The 21,614-nt window shown below is 49.1% G+C and overlaps 1 protein-coding gene across 1 annotated transcript; it reads right to left on the reverse strand.

The window, feature by feature from the left end:
• Positions 1 to 1,105: 1,105 nt before the first annotated feature.
• Positions 1,106 to 21,601, reverse strand: HDHD5 (haloacid dehalogenase like hydrolase domain containing 5). The gene is made up of 8 exons (XM_030815769.1): positions 21,456 to 21,601; positions 11,684 to 11,887; positions 10,590 to 10,702; positions 8,638 to 8,731; positions 6,734 to 6,767; positions 4,670 to 4,844; positions 2,132 to 2,320; positions 1,106 to 1,942 (listed from the first exon to the last, which is right to left on the reverse strand). Exons 1-8 carry the CDS (start codon positions 21,579 to 21,581, stop codon positions 1,606 to 1,608), a joined length of 1,272 nt encoding a protein of 423 aa, XP_030671629.1. The 5' UTR covers positions 21,582 to 21,601; the 3' UTR covers positions 1,106 to 1,605.
• Between the last annotated feature and the right edge of the window lie 13 nt (positions 21,602 to 21,614).

Genomic DNA, 21,614 nt, shown 5'->3' on the forward strand with positions numbered 1-21,614 from the left:
GTGGCTCACGCCTGTAATCCCAGCGCTTTGAGGGGCCAAGGAGGGCGGATCACTTGAGGTCAGGAGTTCAAGACCAGCCTGGCCAACATGGCGAAACCCCGTCTCTACCAAAAATACAAAAATTAGCTAGCCAGGCGTGGTGGCGGGTGCCTGTAATCCCAGCTACTTGGGAGGCTGAGGCACAAAGATTGCTTGAACCCGGAGGTGGAGGCTGCAGTGAGCCGAGATCACGCCACTGCACTCCAGCCTGGGTGACAGAGTGAGACTCCAACTCAAAAAAAAAAAAAGAGTAGTCAGGTGTAGAGAGCCAAGAGGGCTTTAAGAATGAGGGAAGGAGGCCGGGTGTGGAGGCTCACGCCTGTAATGCCAGCACTTTGGGACACCAAGGTGGGCAGATCATTTGAGGCCGAGAGTTTTAGACAAGCCTGGCCAACATGGTGAAACCCTGTCTCTACCAAAAAAAAAAAAAAAAAATTAGCCAGGCGTGGTGGCGTGTGCCTGTAGTGCCAGGTACTCAAGAGGCTGAGGTGGAATTGCTTGAACCCGGGAGGTTCAAGTGAGCCATGATTGCGCCACTGCATTCCAACCTGGGTGACAGAGCAAGACTCCATCTCTAAGAAATAAAAAAAGAACAAGGGAGGGAGGCACCAGCTATGTCAAACACAAACGGCTACTGGAGTAAAATGAGGACGAGAACTGACTGGGGGATTTGCAGATGCTGAGGCCATGGGTGACACAGACAAATGAAGAAATGAAGTTGGTTACTCCTACAGGAAGGGATGCAAGAAGTGGCAAGTTTTCTAGAATCACTGCAAGAAGAGCTGCTTCCTTTAGAACAAACCAGTAACAAGATCCCTCTTCTTTTCCACACCGGGGAAGTTGCTAAGTATATGCCAAAGCCAGGCATAACTCATTCCTAGACAGCCTCAGGCTTCACAGCACAGAATGGGTGTGGGCTTGGGCACGGGAGGTAGGAAAGGAGATGTGGGCACTTCGTGGAGCTGAAATGCCACCCATCTCCCAGCCCCTGGGTCGCCCACACCACTCACTCCTTCTCCTTTCCCCACAGGACTTTTAGTGCACTCCAGACAGGGCTTCAAAGAGACAGCATCATGAATATTTATTATGATTATTTTATTTAAAAAAATAAGCCCCACATCTCCGGACAATAAACTACAATACAGTAAAAAGTAGCATCTGGTGTTAGACACTCTGCCGACAGGCTGCATGCCTTCAGTGCCGGCAAAGGCTCTGCACAGACGTCCACGGTATTCCACACTGCCTCCCCCATTTCAGAAGTCCCTACTGAAATGAGAAGGACACTGAGGCACACAGGGGAAGAGAATGGCCTGAGGTTAGACTGCCAGGAAAGGCACATGGGAACTGGGCCCAGAAAATTCCGACCGTTTCATACAAAATGCTACCCAGCAGGGAAAAAGAGCCACTGTCTTCTTCCAAGTGACCAGTAATGCCACACTCATGGGGCAGCAAGAAGGGTGGCAAGGGAACCAAGCCCTGACCCGAGCCCAGTGATGAGGCCAGAGCCCAGCCAATGGGACTCACCCACAGGTCCAGGCTCACCCCCTCACCTCCACCGCACTGCCCTCACTCCAAAGCCCAGCCCTCCTTGCGGAAGACCAGCTGCACAGCTTCATTCACGTCATTCACCACGTGGGAGGCCTCCATGAGCCCTGGACTGAAGCATAAGTCTCGGTGCCCATGGAATGGAGGCTCCCCTCCTCCAAGGACAGGCTCCGTGGACTGTGGGTTCCTGGGATTGTAGACGCCTGTGCACACCAGGATGGAGATGCAGCTCTGGCTTGCTGAGGGCTGTTGCTGCTGTGGGCCCCCGGCCCCTAGTTCTGGCGCCCCATCACGCGTTGCCTTCTGCAGGTACTGGTGGAACAGGTTGGCACCGTATATGTCAGACATAGGGTTATCACTGGCAGGGGCAGCCACACCGGAAAAGGAGAAAGGAGAAAACCCTAAATCAGTGTTGCAAAGCAAAGGGAGCAGAGAAGAATTTCGGGCAGAAGAGTCAATTAGATATAGGGAAACGGGGGTGAGAGTAGAGAGGGAGGGAGGGAAGGGGATGTCATAAAAGGGACCAAGGAGGGGGAGCAGAGCCTACCCCACAGCATAGAGCTTCCGGATGGGGGCGGCCCAGCCCCGCCTCTTCGCCTGTCGCCTGATCAGGTCCTCGGCATACTGGTAAGTGAGGATGCTGGGTTTGCCCATCAGGCCCTCGTATCTCAGCTCCTTGCCCGTCACTTTCTGGTAAATGGTTTCCAGGCACAGCAGAAAGGTGCCATGTCCAAACCTGCCAGAAATGAGCACGCAGCAGTTCAGTCTTCCTGATCTCCAGGCTCTTCTAGAGAACAGGACTGCCATTGTCTAAGCAGCAAACACACAGACCAGCCTTTTCCCCAGGGTAAGAGCTGACATGTAGCAGACACTGTGCAGGCACAGGAGGCAGCATTTCACGTTTCCCTCTCAGAAAAACTCTGAGATGACACTATTTGTAAAACGAGGAAACCAAGGCACAGTAAGTAAGATTAAGTAACTTGTTCAAGAGGGCAGAGCTAGGATTACAACTCAGTCTGACTCCAGAGCTTAAATCCTGCTGTAGAGCTGAGGCAGACTACGGTTGTGCTTCTCCTCTTCTTTGCTGGTGTCCACTTTCAGCTGACCATATTGCCACTGGGTGTGAAAAAGACCTTCCCTTGCCTCCCTTCCAGCGAGGCGTGGCCATGTGACTAAGCTACAGTCAAGGAAAGCAGAAATGCTGGGCTAAACTTTCAATAAGTATCCTTAAAATTGGGGACAGGGAGCCAGGCGCAGTGGCTCATGCCTGTAATCTCAGCACTTTGGGAGGCCAAGGCAGGTGGATCACCTGAGGTCAGGAGTTCAAGACCAGCATGGCCAACACGGTGAAACCCTGTATCTACTAAAAATGCAAAAATTAGCTGGGTGTGGTGGCACATGCCTGTAGTCCCAGATACTTGGGGGACTGAGGCAGGAGAATCACTTGAATCCGGGAGGCGGACGTTGCAGTGGGCCAAGATTGTGCCACTGCATTCCAGCCTGGGTGAAAGATCAAAACTCCGTCTAAAAAACAAACAAACGAACAAACGAACAAACAAACTGGGGACAGGGCATTCTTCTCTGCCCTCTCTGCCCTCCCCAACTCCTTCCTGACACCTGGAATGCTGATATGATGGCTGGCGCTTGGGTACAATCTCGGCTCACTGCAACCTCCACCTCCTGGGTTCAAGCGATTCTCCTGCCTCAGCCTCCGAGTAGCTGGGATTACAGGCACCTGCCACCATGCCCGGCTAATTTTTATATTTTTATAAATATAAAATTTTAGTAGAGACGGGGTTTTGCCATGTTGGCCAGGCTGATCTTGAACTGACCTCAGGTGATCCACCCACCTCAGCCTCCCAAAATGTTGGGATTACAAGCATGAGCCACCAGATTTTTCAGTGTCATTTATGTAAAGAATTCTATTTGTAATTAGAAAAGTTCATCTAAAATCTGGTTTGTAAATTGAAATCTGCCCCTTGCTTTTCAGTTCACAGCGACATAACCAACCAGGCCCACTGATCTAGTGTCAGCATACCCGCCACTAGGAATAATACTTCAGAGACAATGCCAAGCCTCGAGCCACAGACATACACTTTAAAAGTGACAAGAGCATACCATACTCCGTCTCTCGGGGACTACTGATACGGGCCCTGAGGCAGTACTGGGCCGTGCCCACCCTCTGCTGACGAGCACTGTTGACTGGGGGTCAACAGCAGGCTGAGACTCAAGAGACCAGCCATGCAGATAACAGCAACCGAACAGTACACAGCAGCTGTCAGCTGGCCTTCAAGTAAGCACCTTGAGGGCCAAAAAAGGGCTGCCTCTATCTGTGCTAGCCCCAGAATAAGACAGGACAGATGATACCAACACAGCTGAGCAGGGAGCGTAGGCACCTGCATGCCCCTGAGAAAGCCATTTATCCGCTGGGTCTCAGTTCTCTGGTCTATACAACTATCAGAACAAGCCTTGGCCAGCATGATGGTGCACGCCTATAATCCCAGCACTTTTGGAGGCTGAGGCAGGGGGATCACTTGAGGCCAGGAGTTCAAGGCTGCAGTGAGCTATGACTGCACCACTGCACTCCAGCATGGATGAGAGAGTGAGACACTGTCCCCGCAAAAAAAAAAAAAAAAAAAAGACAAATCCTTGCTTCCCCCGCCCTATGTCTTAAGGGTAAAAGGAAACGAGAAAGTGAAAGAAGCCAATGCTACAGGGTGGAGCCAAGGAAGGAAGAGCAACTGAATAATGTGCACAGATACGGTACGAAAAGTGCCCATGGTTTGGGATCCACCAGACACGAAGAGCATGTTCTGTTAAGATTCAGGGGGCAGGGGTCACGTGTGAAACATCCTCTCAATACATCCTCAGACTCCATAATCTGTAGTTTAGGTGTAGTAACTAGTATGTGGAGTGGTCCCTGAAAGCCCTTCCAAAGGCCAGGTTACTGCAGCAACAACAGGGCCTACCTAAGTAAGGTCCCAGCACCCCGGGTGTCAGGACGGGTGGGAACTGCCTGCAGGACTGCCCAGGCAACAGCCAGGAGTGGACCACCAGGCCAAGGCTGGGAGCTTTGTGTCCTCACCTGGGCATCTTGGCTTCAGCCATCCACAGGAGATCCATGTTGCTGGCTAGGATGGGGAGGTGGGGGTAGGGGGGTGTCGCCAGGCCAGCCCCAGGGCTCCCATTGCTGAGGAGGACATCCATGATCAGCTGCAGGCTGGTCTCCCAGCGGACCGGCTCCCCTAGGAGGAGCACCCCTTTAAAGAACAGAGGCGCAGATGACGGCTGCAGGGCAGATGGCAGGTGGCAGGCCCTCAGGATGCCAGCTAGGGCTACCCACCGACAAGCCCTCCACCCATGGTGCACCCAGCTGGGCAGGGGCACAGCTCTCCAACAAGCCTAGTAGAGCCCCTTACCCATCCACCCTGGGTGCACAAGGCCCAGGGCCCAGGAAGGAGATTCCTGAGGGCTCCCATTCTGACTTCAGTCCACCGGTGCTTCACAGAAGAGGTTACAAAACAAAAGCAGCATGTCTCAGGGCTACTTCTCCTTGCTGGCTGGGACTCTGCCACCACACTGTCCTCACATGACTTAGCAAGGGCTCCTGTTCCCTCAGTCACTTCTCTCTGAGCCCCAGGGACCGGCAGAACCTAACAGCCAGGACAGGGGGTGTGTAGTGATAGAGACTTGAACCCCAACCTGGACTCCACCGATTTTCCTGTATGACTGTGGGCAAGTAAATTCTCTTCTCTAAGCCTCAGTTTCCTCAACTGCAACTACATAACAGCAACACTACTTACAATGCTGTTGTGAGGATAAAAATGAGCTATATCATCAGTAAACAGCCCAGGACTAGACACACAGTAAGCACTAGGCAAAGGACACTGCTGACACTAAGGTATAGGGCCGGTGAACTGCACCAGACCAGTGATTCTCAATGGGGCAGCACCGCCACTGATGAGGTGCTTTACAAATCAGAGGCAATTTTAGTTGTCACAATGCCTAAAACCTAACAAGTGAAGGTTGTGGGAGGGGGAAAGGGATGCTACATACTCAGGACAATCCTGCGCAATCAAAAACTATCCCACACTAAAATTAATTTTTAAAAAGCCATCCCATGGCTGCGCGCGGTGGCTTGTGTCTGTAATTCCAGCGCTTTGGGAGGCCAAGGCGGCAGGATTGCTTGAGCCCAGGAGTTTGAGACCAGCCTGGGCAACACAGTGAGAGCCCATCTCTACAAAACAACAAGAAGAAAAAGAAAAAACTTTCCCATGTCCTAATAACATTTGAATGTCCCACCTGATATCCTGATATCCACATAGGTGAACAACCTTTTCAGAATTACTTCAATAATTCTACTTTACACACAATCACAAAGTATTTTTGTACAGCTTCAATAAACATCATTTTTTCCAAAAATACAACCAGATTTTTCCAAAAATACAACTATCGTGTAAGTCAAGAGAAGACTGTACTTTGCCTTTTCAAAACTCTACCAAGAATTGTTCCCTATTTTGGAAAATTACTTGACCAATGGCAATGCTGCCCCTAATTTCTGAGTCACCAGTAAAACACGCCTGTCACACCTATAAACACACATCAGCCTGCATTTGTAGCTGTTAACATTCATGGTGATTCTGTTTAGTGCAACCATTTTACTTCTTGGATAATTACTACATACTGAAATACATTATCTTCTTACTAAAAATGTTTCCTTTAATATCCCCCTATTACAGTTAGGGATTTATACTGAACTAATTTTTAACATGTGTGTATAGAAGTTATATTACCTATGAATTTCACTTCAGGATAATAAAGGGGATATTCCAATGTTCTTGCTATAAAAAGGGGAGAACTGGGTTTAAAAGTTGAGAAACACTAGACTAGATCACCTCTAGGTGCCTTTCCACCACTAAGATTCTCTAAGTTTACGGTTTTCCTGGAATAGTGAGTGGCACGGGGAAGGAAAGACTAACAACAGTCTCAGAGGTGGTGAGTGGCAGATGCAGACCAGAGCCCGGGTGTTCTGACTCCAAGGCCCCCTTGCTGCTGAACCAGGCTGCAGGCAGTCACACTGAGACAGCCTGAGGGCCAGAGAGGAGAGGGAGAAAAGACCTCACAACCCATCAAAGAGGACCTCTCTTACCTTCAATGCGGGGGAAGTCATTCCTCGGGAGGGGCTGCAGAGAGACAAAGAAGAGGCTATCAACACAAGTCACCTTCCACTCCTGGAGAACCACACCCCCACCTCCAGGGTGCCGGGAGGGGAGGGGAGACACACTCCACAGACTCCACACCCGTGGTCAAGCCCAAGCCAAGGGTAAGCTGGAGAGGACTGAGAAAGATGCGAGAAAGGCGAAAAGACAATGGCCAGGTGGGGCCACAAAACAGGGAGGACACCATGGGTGAAGGCACCAGGAGGAAGGGTGGTCAGCTGTCTTTCTCTGGTGGGAGAGGACACAAAATACAGCCAAGCAAGACTCTAAAATCAGGCAGCTAAGGTGAGCCTGTGAAGACGAAAGCGGCATCACGCCTGATGGGCCATTTCTCCTCATGTCAGTTGTTGAGCAGGCAGCTTCACTCGACCAGCCTCGAGGGTCCATTCCATCCCCATGGTAGTCTTGGCTCTGCCACTAACCAACTATGTGACCCGGGACAGGTCACTCCCCTGTGTGGGGCTGTCTGAGCTATTCCGAGATCCGTTCCAACTCTGACATTCTGGTTCTCCACAGAACTTGCACAGGTCAGGGAGAAAGCCCTCACAGGGGAGGAAGTGCTCTGTTCCACCAGAAAGCTCTGGAGGAGGAAGGACTTCAGCTATATCACCAAATAAAAAGTAAGTTATCTGTTTATAACTGCAGTCGTCAAACTGTGAGAATGGTCTGACTCAAGACCTGGGCTATGTGATACGCAGACGGTGCGATGAGGAGAAAGTGAGCCAACAGGCACCTCAAGAGATGGCAGTCATGCTGCAGAGTATCACCAAGGGATCAGATGAGACAGGGGACAAAGTCAGTGCTCAAAAATGAGCCCAGCACAGAGGGCACCTGGGCAGATGTGCAGACTGACCAGTGCTTCCTCTGCAATCAAGCTGCCTCTCCCGAGGGCAGCTCAGTGCCGGGCCTCAGGATCGCTAACTTCACAACGGCCAGCTCTCCTGGGCAGCACTGGGAAGGCCAACCAGTAAGTCTGGAATTCCTTGTTGGACAGGATGCTGCGGCTCTGAAACGGCTTCCCAGCTAATTACAAGCAATACAGAGAGGACAGGGCGTAAAGCTGTTCGCTTCTCTGGGCTTTTTCCTTTTTTTTTTTTTTTTTGAGACAGGGTCTCACTCAGCCGCCAAGACTGGAGTGCAGTGATCACAGCTCACTGCAGCCTCCAATGCCTGGGCTCAAGCAACCCTCCTGCCTCAGTCTCCTGAGTAGCTGGGACTATAGGCATGCTGGCTTTTTTTTTTTTTTTTGAGACAGAGTCTCGCTCTGTTGCCCAGGCTGGAGTGCAATGGCGTGATCTCAGCTCACTGCAACCTCTGCCTCCCAGGTTCAAGCAATTCTCCTGCCTCTGCCTCCCGAGTAGCTGGGATTATAGGCATCCATCACTGTGCCGGGCTAATTTTTGTATTTTTAGTAGAGACGGGGTTTCACCCTGTTAGCCAGGCTGGTCTGGAACTCCCGACCTCAGGTGATCCACCCGCCTTGGCCTCCCAAAGCGTTGGAATTACAGGCATGACTCACTATGCCTGGCCAAATTTTTTTTTTTTTTAGAGATGGGGTCTCACTATGCTGCCCAGGCTGGTCTTGAACTCCTGGGCTCAAACAGTCCTCCTGTTTCAGCCTCCCAAAGCGTTGGGATTACAGTTCTAAGCCACCGCAGCCAGCCTCTGGGCCATTCTCATAAATCCAGGGAACAAAACCCTTAGCCAGATGTGCCTCCAAAGAGGCATGGACAAATCACAGCTCTGCAGGAGGACTTGCAAGGTCAGCGACACAGCCACTGCAGGACACTGGAGGAGTGAAGGATGACACAGCCCAACCCATGCTCCTTATTACCGTGGTCTTTAGCCGCCGCTCCAGGTCCACCATGTCAAGCAGAGGGAAGGCCATCCGCAGCTCATCCATGGTAACGACATTTCGGAAGCCCAGTCTGGAGCAAGCTCAGGAAATAATGCTGGACGGTTCTTGGGGAAGATGCCTTTCTGAATGCATCAAATCACAAGTGAAGGGAACACAACCCACTCCTGATCAAGCCAGGCAGGAGGGCACCAAGCAGAGCCCAGCAAGGATGGCACAAATCCTGCAGGTGCTGGCAGGCAGGCTGTAACTGCACAGGCAGAGTAGAGAGGGCAGCTCCTGGGTAACCTACCAGCAGTCACCAGGCACATGCCAGCTACCAGGTCCTATGCTGGGCACAGCCTAGGGGGCAAAGGCACATAAGAATCTCTGTCCCCAGCTGGGTGTAGTGGCTCATGCCTGAAATCCCAGCACTTTGGGAGGCTGAGGCAGGAGAATGGCTTGAGCCCAGGAGTTCCGGGCCAGCCTGGGCAACATAGTGAGACCTTGTCTCTACAAATAAAGTCAGCTAGGCATGGTGGTGCACACCTGTAGTCTACTCAGGAGGCTGGGGCAGGAGGATCACTTGAGCCCAGGAGGTCAAGGCTACAGTGAGCTATGATTGCACCACTGCACTCCAACTTGGGCAACAGACTGTGACCCTGTCTCAAAAAAAAACAAAAAACAAAAAACTCTGTCCGCAAGAAGCCTAGCACATTCAGAGCCCATCAAAACCAGTGTTCTGAGAACAGTGCTGCCAGTCAGTGCTGAGTTCAGAAGAGACTCCTCAGTGGGCTGGGGAGTCCAGAGGAGTCATGGAGAAGTAGGGCTGGAGCTAAAATCTTAAAGGATGAACCCAAATCAGCAAGGAAGAGGAGGCCTTGGGGAGGGGCAAGCCAGCTTCAGCCTATCTCCTCTAAGATCTGCCTCCATTTTCCTGTCCTCAATTCCAACTTGCAATCTTAACTGGACATGGTTTCAGATCACTCTCAAAATGAATTTCCCCAAAATCCTGATTCTACCAGACTGCCCCATCAGCAATAAAGCCTGCCCTCCACTGCCCTGAGAAGTCGGTCAGACTCCTCAAGTTTACTTCCAAGGTTCCCGACACCCTGGCACCACCCTTCCTGTTCTTTCATTCCTCTCCCTATCCCATTCCCAACCTTCTACTTCCCCTGCCTAGGAAAGCCTAGCCATCTCCTGGGGCTCCGCTGTACCCCTCCAAGAAGCCACGGGCAACTCCTGCCCCAGGGATACTCCAACCCCTCCCCTCAACACCTGTGGCGCTGCTCCTGTGAGCTTATAGGCCTTCAATCATACACCATCGTAAACGCTCCTTTACTACTCACGGTGTTATTCTTGCCTCCTCAAGCACAAGCCCTTGATTTATTTGTAAGCCCTACGCCCTCATCCTGGTCCTCGTCCCATTCAGAATGTGCGGCAAACTGCTGGTACACAGGACGTGCTCAGCACAACTCAGTTGCTTGAAACGGGCCAGGTATTATTCCGCAGGCTCCCAGAGACAGGCTCCCAGTAGCTGCTTCACTACCACTGGCTAATAAACTGACTGGGCACCCCCAGGAAGAGGCTACAGCAGCGGTTCCCAAACCTAGTTACAGAACCATTAAGAGAGGTGTTTTGTTTTTTAAAAAATACAGATTCCTGAGTTTTACCCTAGACCTAGTGAATTAAGGGTCCAGCGCAGATACCCTGGAATCTGTATTTTAAGCTTCACAGAGGATTCTGATGCAGAGGTATGAGGACTAGCTTTTGGAAACCACCAGACATGATGACTGACCACAATCGGGAGCTGTCCTCCCTCCCCTGAGCCCACAACATCGCCTGTGTACCCCAGCACCCAGCACTCCTCATTACAATCCCCACTCAGCTAAGGGAGGAAACACTCCAGCCCTGTCCTTTCCCTTCAGCCAGAGTTAAGACCAAAAGGATACCTCTGGGCATTTTCCACCACGGGCCCCTGCCCAGACACCAGCATCCGCTTCTCATGGTACTCTGAGAAGAGCTTCATGGGGCTGTGAGAGAGGATAACTTGGTCTGCATCCACCTGTAGGGACAGCCAAGACAGGGGAGGGCAGAGGAAGACAGAACTATTGAGGGAAATAATGAGACAGGTGGCAGGTCCTTTAGCCTAGGGAAGGGAAAAACCCGCTCAGAAAAAGAACGGGGAGCAAAGCCCTTTCTAGCATCCAGCAGCACTTCTAAAAGGCACCCAAACAGATCTGAGAAGAACCTGTCTCATTTGGTTCTTGCCACACAAGAGACCAGAAATGCCACAGATGTGGGTTCTGACCACTTGCTACCGCCACCCTGTCAGGTTAGGTTTGGATTTCCCAAGCCCCCACTTGGAAGCTATAGGGTTCATGTGTGCTCCCTGTGACAGTCACAGAAACTGGTCTTTTACTTTCTATTTTCATTTCTGCTAAGACTGAACTGCTTAACATTTATACTAACCCTAACAATGCAGCCTTTACTTGGAAGGTTTTTGGAATTCACTCTGGAAATCACAGCAAGGAACCAATTTTATTCCGTCACATTTTACATGCAACTTTGAGCAGCATCATCTAATCAGTCAGCTATTTTATTTACTCTCCTAGTTCCAAAAGACTCTTTCCAAAAGCTGAATTCACCCTCAACAAACAAGAATGCAGCAAAGTTGGGATATGGTGCAGGGCTGCAGGTGGCTGAAGAGGACAGCACTCCTTCAGGTGTACACATCATACCCAGGAAAGCCAAGGTGTGACTCCAGAGCCACACCTGCTATTCCTGCTATGCAGAGTTCTAGACATGTGTGTGACCTTTGCTTTCCAGGGACTCACCCCCCCATGCCCAGAAGAAAAGAAACAGATACAAGGACATAATCTACAACTGCCAAATACACAGGCAGGATTTCTGTGTTCAGCTGTGGCCATGACCTAGGACCAGGTGATTCCATATCCCAACCCAGGGGAAAGGGACCTGGAGCTGGGGCAGGGGCTCCATTAGGAACCAGGTCCTTGGGCTTCCATGCCTCTGGCTGCCTTCTCACCTCGCACCCCAGCAGGGCTGACAGCTCCTGGGCTTTGCTGTGTTGTAAGATGTTCCCAGCATTTGTAACAAAAACCACGGGCACCCGCAGCTGCCCCTGGGAGTTCACCAGCCTCCGGAAGGCTTCCAGAGCAGCAGGGATCACTCTGTGGCCCCGCACAAGCACTCCATCGATGTCCAACAGGAACCCAAAGGTGGGTGGGCTCTGCAGAGATGGTAAGATAATTACCAGTACGTGAGTAACAAAGAAACAACCCTTACAAAGAGAGGCTCAACCCCATGCTCAGGTCACTCATGTCCCTTGAAAACCTATGTCAGAAAGAACAAAAAAATGAAGATAGGATTCTGATAGGGCAATCTTTAAACAGAAAATAGAGAAATCCAAAGAAAATATAATCCCAACACTTATTTTTAATCATTTGTTTTTACAGACAGAGTCTTCCCATTGCCCAGACTGGAGTACAGTGGCATGATCACAGCTCACTGCAGCCTTGACCCACTGGGCTCAAGGGATCCTCCCGCCTCAGCTTCCCAAAGTGCTAGGATTATTAGGCGCGAGCCACTGAGTCCAGCCTAATCCCAACGCTTTAAAACAACCAATTAATAGTTTCCCTTTTTTCTCTATTCTCATATTTGTCTTGTAGCTACAAATGTACTATATGCAATTTTACATCATCTCGGTTTTTTTTGCTTGACATATCATAAATATTTTTATGGATTACAATAGTCTTTATAACCATCTTTTAAGATTTTATTATAGCAAAAAGTTAAAAACAAAATAACCTCAATCACTACAGACAATATAAAAATGTTTCAAAAGTTTCTTGTCTCCAACTTACTTAGTCCTATTCTTGTCTTGCATAATTTCCAGAAGACTTTTATAAATCTATAGTACACACACCTTTCTAATCTTAACACACACATACAATCATGTTGACTTTGTTTTCCAACTTACTTTTTTAGTTGGTATCTCTTGGCTGTCTTTTTTTTTTTTTTTTTGAGACAGAGTCTTGCTCTGTCGCCGAGGCTGGAGTGCAGCAGCATGATCTCAGCTCGCAACCTCTGCCTCCCACGTTCAAGTGATTCTTCTGCCTCACTCTCCCAAATAGCTGGGATTACAGGTGCGCCCCACCATGCCCACCTAATATTTGTATTTTTAGTGGAGACGAGATTATGCCATGTTGACCAGGCTGGTCTCAAACTCCTGACCTTAGGTGACCACCCACCTTGGCCTCTCAAAGTGTTGGGATTACACGCTTGAGCCACTGCACCCTGCCCTATCATTCCATATTAATTATGCATAGCTCTATTTCCTAAACATCATTTCTGGCTACATACTATTCTGAGTGAATAATTCACTAATATTGTTCTCTATATTTTGGACAGTTAGGTTTTTCCACAATTTTGCTATGAAAAACAATGCTACAAGGAACCTCTATAGGAATACTGATTTTTTTCCCATATTATGGGTATTTCCTTGAGCTAGATTCTTAAAAATAGGAGTAATAAATCAGAGAGAGCAAATGTAATTACGCAAACACCTACTGACAAACTGCTGTTCAAAAACGTGTCCACTGGCAACGTACTTTACCCTTACAATATTAATTTTCACAACTGTTAATTATCAAACTTTTTGATAATTTAAAGGTAAAAAAATTATCTCTGTTCTATCTGCATTTCCTGGATTTATAAAGTTGAATGCTGTTTTTAAAAATCATTCCATTTCTCATTTTATACACTGCCTGTTAACATACAAGATGTTCTTCAATCGTCAAAAAAAATCTAACCTAACTTGTTTGCTATTTTTCTTTTGTTGGTGCCAACTAGGTCAAGTCATTCTTACTGACACACCTACTCTATGCACAGAGCTCCCTTTATAAAGAGCAACCAGAAACAGAAATGACGCTAACAGGCCAGATGTGGTGGCTCACACCTGTAATCCCAGCACTTTGGGACGCTCAAGAGAGTGGATCACTTGAGGTCAGGAGTTCAAGACCAGCCTGGCCAACATGGTGAAACCCCGCCTCTACTAAAAATACAAAAATTAGCCGGGTGTGGTGGTGGGCGCCTGTCATCCCAGCTACTCGGGAGGCTGAGGCAGGAGAATCACTTGAACCTGGGAGGCGGAGGTTGCAGTGAACCGAGATCGTGCCACTGCACTTAAGCCTGGGCGACAAAGCTAGACCCCATTAAAAAAAAGAAGAAGAAGAAGAAAGAAAAGAAAAGAAATGGCGCTCCAGTCCCTAGTTTCTTAGCTAGGGTGACAGAGCAAGTAACCAGCCTAGAAAGCAAACTCTAAAACAGCAGCATTTTTGCAAGTGCAAATCAATTCTAGGTAAGTTCTAAATAAATAAACAGAACTAAACAAACGCAGTTTCTTCAAAGAGAATTTTGACCCAGACAATACATCCTGTAACAAAACTCTTTGCACCCCCCAGTCACCCCCAGACTAGATGAGTGGTTCCTGCTTGACTACATGGTTCAATGAGAACACAATTAGACAAGCAGCCCCAGGACAGTCTACAGGGAGCCTTGCACTAAGAGATGAGCCCACACCAGGGGAACCTGACCCACAGGGGTGGAGAAGATTGGCCATCACAGGTCTCCTAGGCCAATTTAAGGAGTTTGAAAATGGAAAGTGGTATCATCAGACCTGAACTATAGAAAAAAATTTGGCTGCAGAGAAAAGACTGCATTGGGTGGACTGAAGGGAGTCAACTGAAAGAAGACCAGGTGGGACCAAACGCAACCAAGACAGAGAAGATGGAGGTTTTACCTGCGAGGGTGGTGATAAGAATGGAGATCAGGTGGGGTGGGGGGAGGGGGGAGGGACAGCATTAGGAGATATACCTAATGCTAAATGACGAGTTAATGGGTGCAGCAAAACAACATGGCACATGGATACATATGTAACAAACCTGCAGATTGTGCACATGTACCCTAAAACCTAAAGTATAATAATGAAAAAAAAAATAAATAAATAAATAATAAAAAATAAAAATAAAATAAAATAAAAAAAGAATGGAGATCGGGGGCATTATCAGAGACAGAACAGTCATGACTTGGTAACCATCGAGATACAGGGGTGGAGGTAAGAGGGAGCCACACGGACTCCCATGCTTTTTTATTTTGGTCTGGGAACCTGGGAGGATGGATGCAGGTATGAGTCACTGAACCAAAGGGCACAGTAGGAGCGGGCAGTGAGAGGTCATTGGAGGATACAAGGTTAAGTCCCACTTTGGACCTGGGAGACAGGCAAGTGGAGACATCAGCACTGGACAGGTCCTGGAGGTGAAAATTTGGGAAGGTCTCGCCTCTCAGAGAACCAGGAAGAACAATACTACTTAATAATGGACCACACAAGACTTGCCAGCAAAAGACAGTGCAAGGAGGAAAACCAAGAGCGTGTGGGGTCCAGGCAGCTGAGGTATGTCTCAGGGTCCAGTAAAATAGGGACTGGAGTGGCTGCAATGATCCCATCTCCTTTCCACTGAACAGGCAAGACCCCTGGGAGCGGCAATCTTCCAGCTCCTCCATGTTAGCTTGTACACGATCCCTCCAAGCTTGGACAATGACAGCTACAGAGCCAAGCAGGAGGAGGGCAAGGACCCTGGAAAAACAGGAGGAAGCAACTCGAGCCAACAAGATATCACACCTGAACACCAAAAAACAACTGCCAAGAGAAAACTGACCAAGCCCCACATGCCACACAGGAAATGCCTGGACAAATGGTGCCTCTAACCCTTGGCTTCACAGGCTTATGCTGTTGCACCCAGACCTGTCACTGTCGCAAGCACTCAGCCAGACATGTAACAAAGGCATTTTTATGTATTCTTTTTGGCAGCCCTTTGGGGAAGTGTCAGCATCTCCAAATGGCCTTGCCTAGCAAAATGTGCCTGGTTTATACAAGGTGTTCAATATACAGGCACTAAATTACCTGACTGGACAAATAAGACACCAACCTCAGAGAGAACTCAGCAAGGGTCACCCAGTTCACAAGTGCTGAATTCAGGATTTAGCCTTAAATTCAGCTGGCAACTCGGCAGCACCTCAGAGAAAACAGGGGACCCCAGGACTGCTTCCCCCACCTCCTGCCAGCCCCCAGCTGTGAGTTCCATTTCCTCTCTCTCCTCAATACACTCATGTACCCTCAAGGATCCCTGGAGCCCCTCCCTATTCCCCAAGAAATCTCACTAGAATGGGGGTCCTAACCTAGGCCCACAGATAGATTTCAGGATGGCCATAAATCCCCTTTAAACACTACATGCATTTTTCCTGAGAAAAGTAACCATAGCACTTTTCAGATTTCATTTTCTTACTCTTCTCAAGGAGAATCACTACCAGGGCTTAAAGGGAGGAGGGGATATGATTTGCCCTTTACTCCCATACCTGGCACAGTGCTTAGACTCACAGATGATCGACAAAGGCTGACTGGATGCTGAATGACCCAAAGGATAAATGATTAGGGAGAAATAGACACTTCCCGACCACCCTATCCCTTTCTGAAGGAAAAGAGTGGCTCTTAGAAAATAAGTCCCTGGAGGTAAGCACTGGGTGATTCCAACACTTTTTTGTGGCGTGATCTTGGCTCGCCGCAACCTCCGCCATCTGGGCTCAAGGGATCCTCCAACCTCAGCCTTCCAAGTAGCTGGGACTATATTGCACACCACCACACCCACCTAATTTTTGTATTTGGCAGAGACGTGGTTTCGCCATGTTGGTCTTGTCTCAAAGCTGCTCTCGAACTCCCAACCTCGGGCGATCTGCCCACCCCGGCCTCCCAAAGTGCTGGGATTACAGGTGTGAGCCACCGCGCCCAGCCAACACTTTAGGAAACAGCCTTGGCTGGGCACGGTAGCTCACGCCTGTAATCCCAGCACTTTGGGAGGCCGGGGTGGGCAGATCGCCCGAGGTTGGGAGTTCGAGACCAGCCTGACCAACACGGAGAAACCCTGTCTCTATTAAAAATACAAAATTAGCTGGGCGTGGTGGCACATGCCTGTAATCCCAGCTACTCAGGAGGCTGAGGCAGGAGAATTGCTTGAACTCGGGAGATGGAGTTTGCAGTAAGCCAAGATCGCATTGTTGCACCCCAGCCTGGGCAACAAGAGGGAAACTCCATCTCAAAAAATAAATAAATAAAAATAAAAAATAAATAAATAAATTTTTAAAAGGCCTAGATTTTAAGTGATATTAAGGAATTACTAATGTTGTCAGGTATGATATTGGCATTTTGGTTATGTTCAGAATGTCCTTATTTTCTTTTTTTTTTTTTTTTTTTTGGTTGAGACAAGACAGGGTCCCACTCTGTCACCAAGGCTGGGTACACTAGTGTCATCTCAGCTTACTGCAACCTCAACCTCCTGAGCTCAAAGGATCCTCTTGCTTCAGCTTCCCAAGTAGCTGGGACTACAAGCATGTGCCACCACATGCCTGGCTAATTATTTTTTTTTTTCTTTTATAGAGACAGGGTCTCCCTATGTTGCCTGGGCTGGTCTGGAACTCCTGGGCTCAAGTAATCCTTCCAACTCCAAAAGTGCTCGGATTACAGATGTGAGCCATGGCACCCAGCCAGAATGTCCTTATTTTCTTAGAGGTACACACAGAAGAATTTAAGGTTGAAATGACAAGAAATCAGAGATTTACTTTAAAATCTTAGAGCCACAAAAACAGGAGGAGGGAGATAAGCAAAGTAGGTGTGGAAAAATGTTAATCATTGCTCAACCTGGGAGATGGGCAAAGGGGTTCATATTATTCTCCATTTTTGAATTTTTGAAAACTTACATAGTTGAAAAAAAAAAACAGCTCATTTGTACAATGGTTGCAAAATTTACCATACATAGTTTTAATGGTCATTGCCTAAATAGTCACAAGATTTGCTTTCCTTTTTGTTTTTTTGTTGTTGTTGTTTGGTTGGTTTTTTTTAAGACGGAGTCTCACTGTCACCCAGGCTGGAGTGCAGTGGTGCAATCTCGACTCACTACAACCTCCGCCTCCTGGGTTCAAGCGATTATCCTGCCTCAGCCTCCCAAGTAGCTGGGACTACAGACGCGCGCCAACACACCCAGCTTACTTTTTATATTTTTAGTAGAGACGGGGTTTCACCATATTGGCCAGCCTGGTCTCAAACTCCTGACCTCATGATCCTCCTGTCTCAGCCTCCCAAAGTGCTGGGATTACAGGCATGACCCACCGCGCCCGGCCCAAGATCTGCTTTCTTAAAAATAAGAATCCATAGCCCCTGCTACTTAGAACAGCAAAGTTTTCAGGAAAATTGAGCAATATCCATAAGGCTCCCTCACCCATCACTCCAACCCCTCCTCAACCTTCAGGATGCACACAGAGAACCAGGAACCCAGTACCATAAAAGGGGAGGTGTACATCAATTATAACAAATGTACCACACTAATGCAAGATGGTAATACAGTCACGCACCACAACGATGTTTCAGTCAATGACACACTGCATATACAATGGTCCCTTAAGATTATGATGGAACAGGAATTCATAGCTGAAGAAGAGGCAAGAGAAAAGGTAGCTGCAGAAAGAAAAGAAGAACATCCAAGAAAATTCACAGTGAAGGGTTCAGCAAAAGCTTTTACAGACCTCAAGTTCCTTAAAAAGTCTGAAACATGAACTCCAACACCAAAAGGTTTTCATTACTAGGGAAGAATGTTTATGGTACATTATCTGCTTACAAGCAAACCTATGACAAAAAAAAAGAAACCAAGCAAACCACAATGGACATATATATTTCTGATAAGAGTGACACCTCAAGAGCCTCAGAGAGGTCCTTCAGAAATATCCAGAAGGCGGCACTGTTATCACAGATGACAGTTCCATGCATATGACTGCCCCCTAAAGACCTTCCAATGGGACATGGTGTGAAGGCGGAAGACAGCGATATCTTACCTGACCTGACCTTATGTAGGCCTGGGCTAGTAGGTGTTTGTCTTCATTTTTAACAAAAGTTAAAAAAAAGCTTTTTTAAGGTAGGGCACGGTGGCTCACGCCTGTAATCCCAGCACTCTGGGAGGCGAAGGCGGGCAGATCATGAGGTCAGGAGTTCAAGACCAGTCTGGCCAACATGGTGAAACCCCATCTCTACCAAAGATATAAAAAATTAGCCGGGTGTGGTGGTGCACACCTGTAACTTTTTTAATAGAAAAAAGCTGCCTGTAATCCCAGCACATTGCAAGGCCGAGGCAGGTGGATCACGAGGTTAGGAGATCGAGACCATCCTGGCTAACACAGTGAAACCCCATCTCTACTAAAAATCCAAAAAATTAGCCAGGCATGGTGGCGGGCGCCTATACTCCCAGTTACTCCGGAGGCTGAGGCAGGAGAATGGTGTGAACCTGGGAGGCAGAGCTTGCAGTGAGCCAAGACCATGCCACTCCACTCCAGCCTGGGCAACAGAGCGAGCGAGAGACTGTCTCAAAAAAAAAAAAAAAAAAAAAAAAAGCTGGCTGGGCACGGTGGCTCATGCTTGTAATCCCAATACTTTGGGAGACCAAGGCAGGCGGATCATGAAGTCAGGAGTTCGAGAGCAGCCTGGCCAACACAGTGAAACCCCGTCTCTACTAAAAATACAAAAATTAGCTGGGCGTGGTGGCAGGCGCCTATAACCCCACCTACTTGGGAGGCTGAGGCAGGCAAATCACTTGAACCCGGGAGGCGGAGGTTGCAGTGGACCGAGATGGCGCCACTGCACTCCAGCCCGTGCAACAGAGCTAGACACCGTCACACACACACACACACACACACACACACGAAAAAAGCTATGGAACAATGATATAAACGAAGATATTTAGTACAGCTGTACAATGTGCTGTGTTTTAAACTAAGTGCTATTACAAAAGAGTAAAAAATTTTAAAAATTAAAAACTTGGTAAAGCAAAAAAGTTAAACTAAGGTTAATTTTCTTTTTTTTTTTTTTGATAGAGTCTTGCTTTGTTGCCCGGGCTGGAGTGCAACGGCCCGATCTCTGCTCACTGCAACCTCCCTCCCAGGTTCAAGGGATTCTCCTGCCTCAGCCTCCCGAGTAGCTGGGATTACAATAGATCCATTACATAGATGGGGAAACTGAGCTTGGAAAGCTAAGTAAATTGCCTTAAGTGAAGCCGCTAACAGACTGCACGGGATTCAATTCTAAAGCTCGTGCTCAAACTCTATGTCATCCTGCATTCTTCTTTTTCTACTCTACCGGAAGAGTCAGTTGGAGACATTTCGGGACAGAGATGCTAGAGCCAATACGATAGTTATAAATAAGGGCGATATTTCCTTATATTTATATCCTGACAGTTTGTAAGTCCTTTTATCAACATATTCTCATTTCATACTTCCACCTTGGTCACTTCTAGCTATGTGACACTGGCCAAGTCACTCAGCTGCTTTGAACCTTAGCTGCTCCATATGTAACAATCATAAAAATAATACAGCTGTTAAGAGCTTAGACTCTGGCCCCAGACTACCTGAGTTCCAGATTCTGCCACTTACCAGCTGTGTGCCCTAGGGTAAGCTGCTTAACCTCTCTGTGCCTCTGCTCCACCTATAAAATGGGAAGACTAATAATAGTACTTTCCTCGGAGTTGTTATAAAGATTATACGAATAACTGTGAAGTATTAGAATAGTGCCTGGCACAAAGTAAGCACTATGTGCTTTTTTTAATGCAAGTAATTTGGCCGGGCGCATTGGCTCACGCCTGTAATCTCACCACTCTGGGAGGCCAAGATGGGCGGATCATCTGAGGTCAAAAGTTCGAGACCAGCCTGGCCAACATGGTGAAACCCTGTCTCTACTAAAAATACAAAAATTAGCCAGATGTGGTGGCATGTGCCTGTAATCCCAGCTACTCGGGAGGCTGAGGCAGAAGAATCGCTTGAACCCAGGAGGCGGAGGTTGCAGTGACCAGAGATTGCGCCACTGCACTCCACCCTGGTGACAGAGACGCCGTCTAAAAAAAAAAAAAATGCAAGGATTACTGTGAAATCAGTATGTTAATGTAAAATCTTACTTGCGGGTTTAGAAGACAAAGTGATTCCTTTTACCAGAAAAGGCAAAATGGCCCAAGGGAGCGTGAGAGCTGTGGATCTGACCAACCTGGTTTAGTGTCCTGTGCCGTCTCCCAGCTACAGGACCTGAGAAAACGTACTTGAAAACGCGTCAAGCTTCGGCTTCCTCACCACACAAGGTCACACCTTCTCAGAAGTTGCGGGGAGGCTCACACATCACTACCGCGCCGGGCACACAGCAGGCGCCGGCTCCAGCCCTCCTGCTCCCGCCCGCGGAGCCTCCAGCGCTCAGCCGAGGTCACCGCGAGCTGAACTGAACCCAAGGCCCGCACCAAACCCACGCGCACTTGGGGGCGGAGCACTCGCAGGCGCGGCTTCCGGCGCGCAGCCCAGTTTCCTCCACATGCAGATGACAATCACTACCCAAACGTCCTCATGGTGAAAATCAGAAGACGCGCAGGGAAAACAGGGACGCGGAAACTGCCGGGAAGCGCAGGGGCTGACCAGCAGCCTGGCCGAGGCCGTCCTGACTAGCGCTCTCCTGCCGCAGTAGCGTTTCCGAGGCCGCCGGCCAGTCAGAGGGAGGCAGGGCACATCCGCCCTCCAGCAAGGGCGCGATGCACTCGGGCGCGACGACGGTCCAGGCAGTTCCCAGGAGGCTGGGATGCCAGCCCGGCGGCCCCTCCTTCCCCGCGGCTCCCCGCCCCGCCTCCGGCCCTGAGTGGCGAGTGGCTCGGCCGGAACCCGGACGTCCTCACCTGAGCGGGGCCCACAGCATAGCACCTGCGGGAGGGGCGGCCCGGGAGCCCCGCAGTAGCGCGCGCCGCGCGCCAGCAAAGCCCGCGCGCCGCGCCGAGCGCAGCCACACAGCCCCACGCAGCCATCCGGCCGCCGCCGTGCGCACGTGCACAGCGTGC

Source organism: Nomascus leucogenys, chromosome 7b (genome assembly GCF_006542625.1).
Source record: "Nomascus leucogenys isolate Asia chromosome 7b, Asia_NLE_v1, whole genome shotgun sequence".
NCBI lineage: Eukaryota > Metazoa > Chordata > Mammalia > Primates > Hylobatidae > Nomascus > Nomascus leucogenys.

Bases quoted from the DNA above. Each gene is read 5' to 3' on its own strand.
- HDHD5 (XM_030815769.1), bottom strand. From the start codon at position 21,581: ATGGCTGCGTGGGGCTGTGTGGCTGCGCTCGGCGCGGCGCGCGGGCTT. The intron at 10,703-11,683 runs GTGAGAAGGCAG...CTGTCCCTACAG, and splicing joins CAGCCCTGCTGGGGTGCGAG to GTGGATGCAGACCAAGTTAT. The intron at 4,845-6,733 runs GTAAGAGAGGTC...TGTTCTTTAAAG, and splicing joins TGACTTCCCCCGCATTGAAG to GGGTGCTCCTCCTAGGGGAG.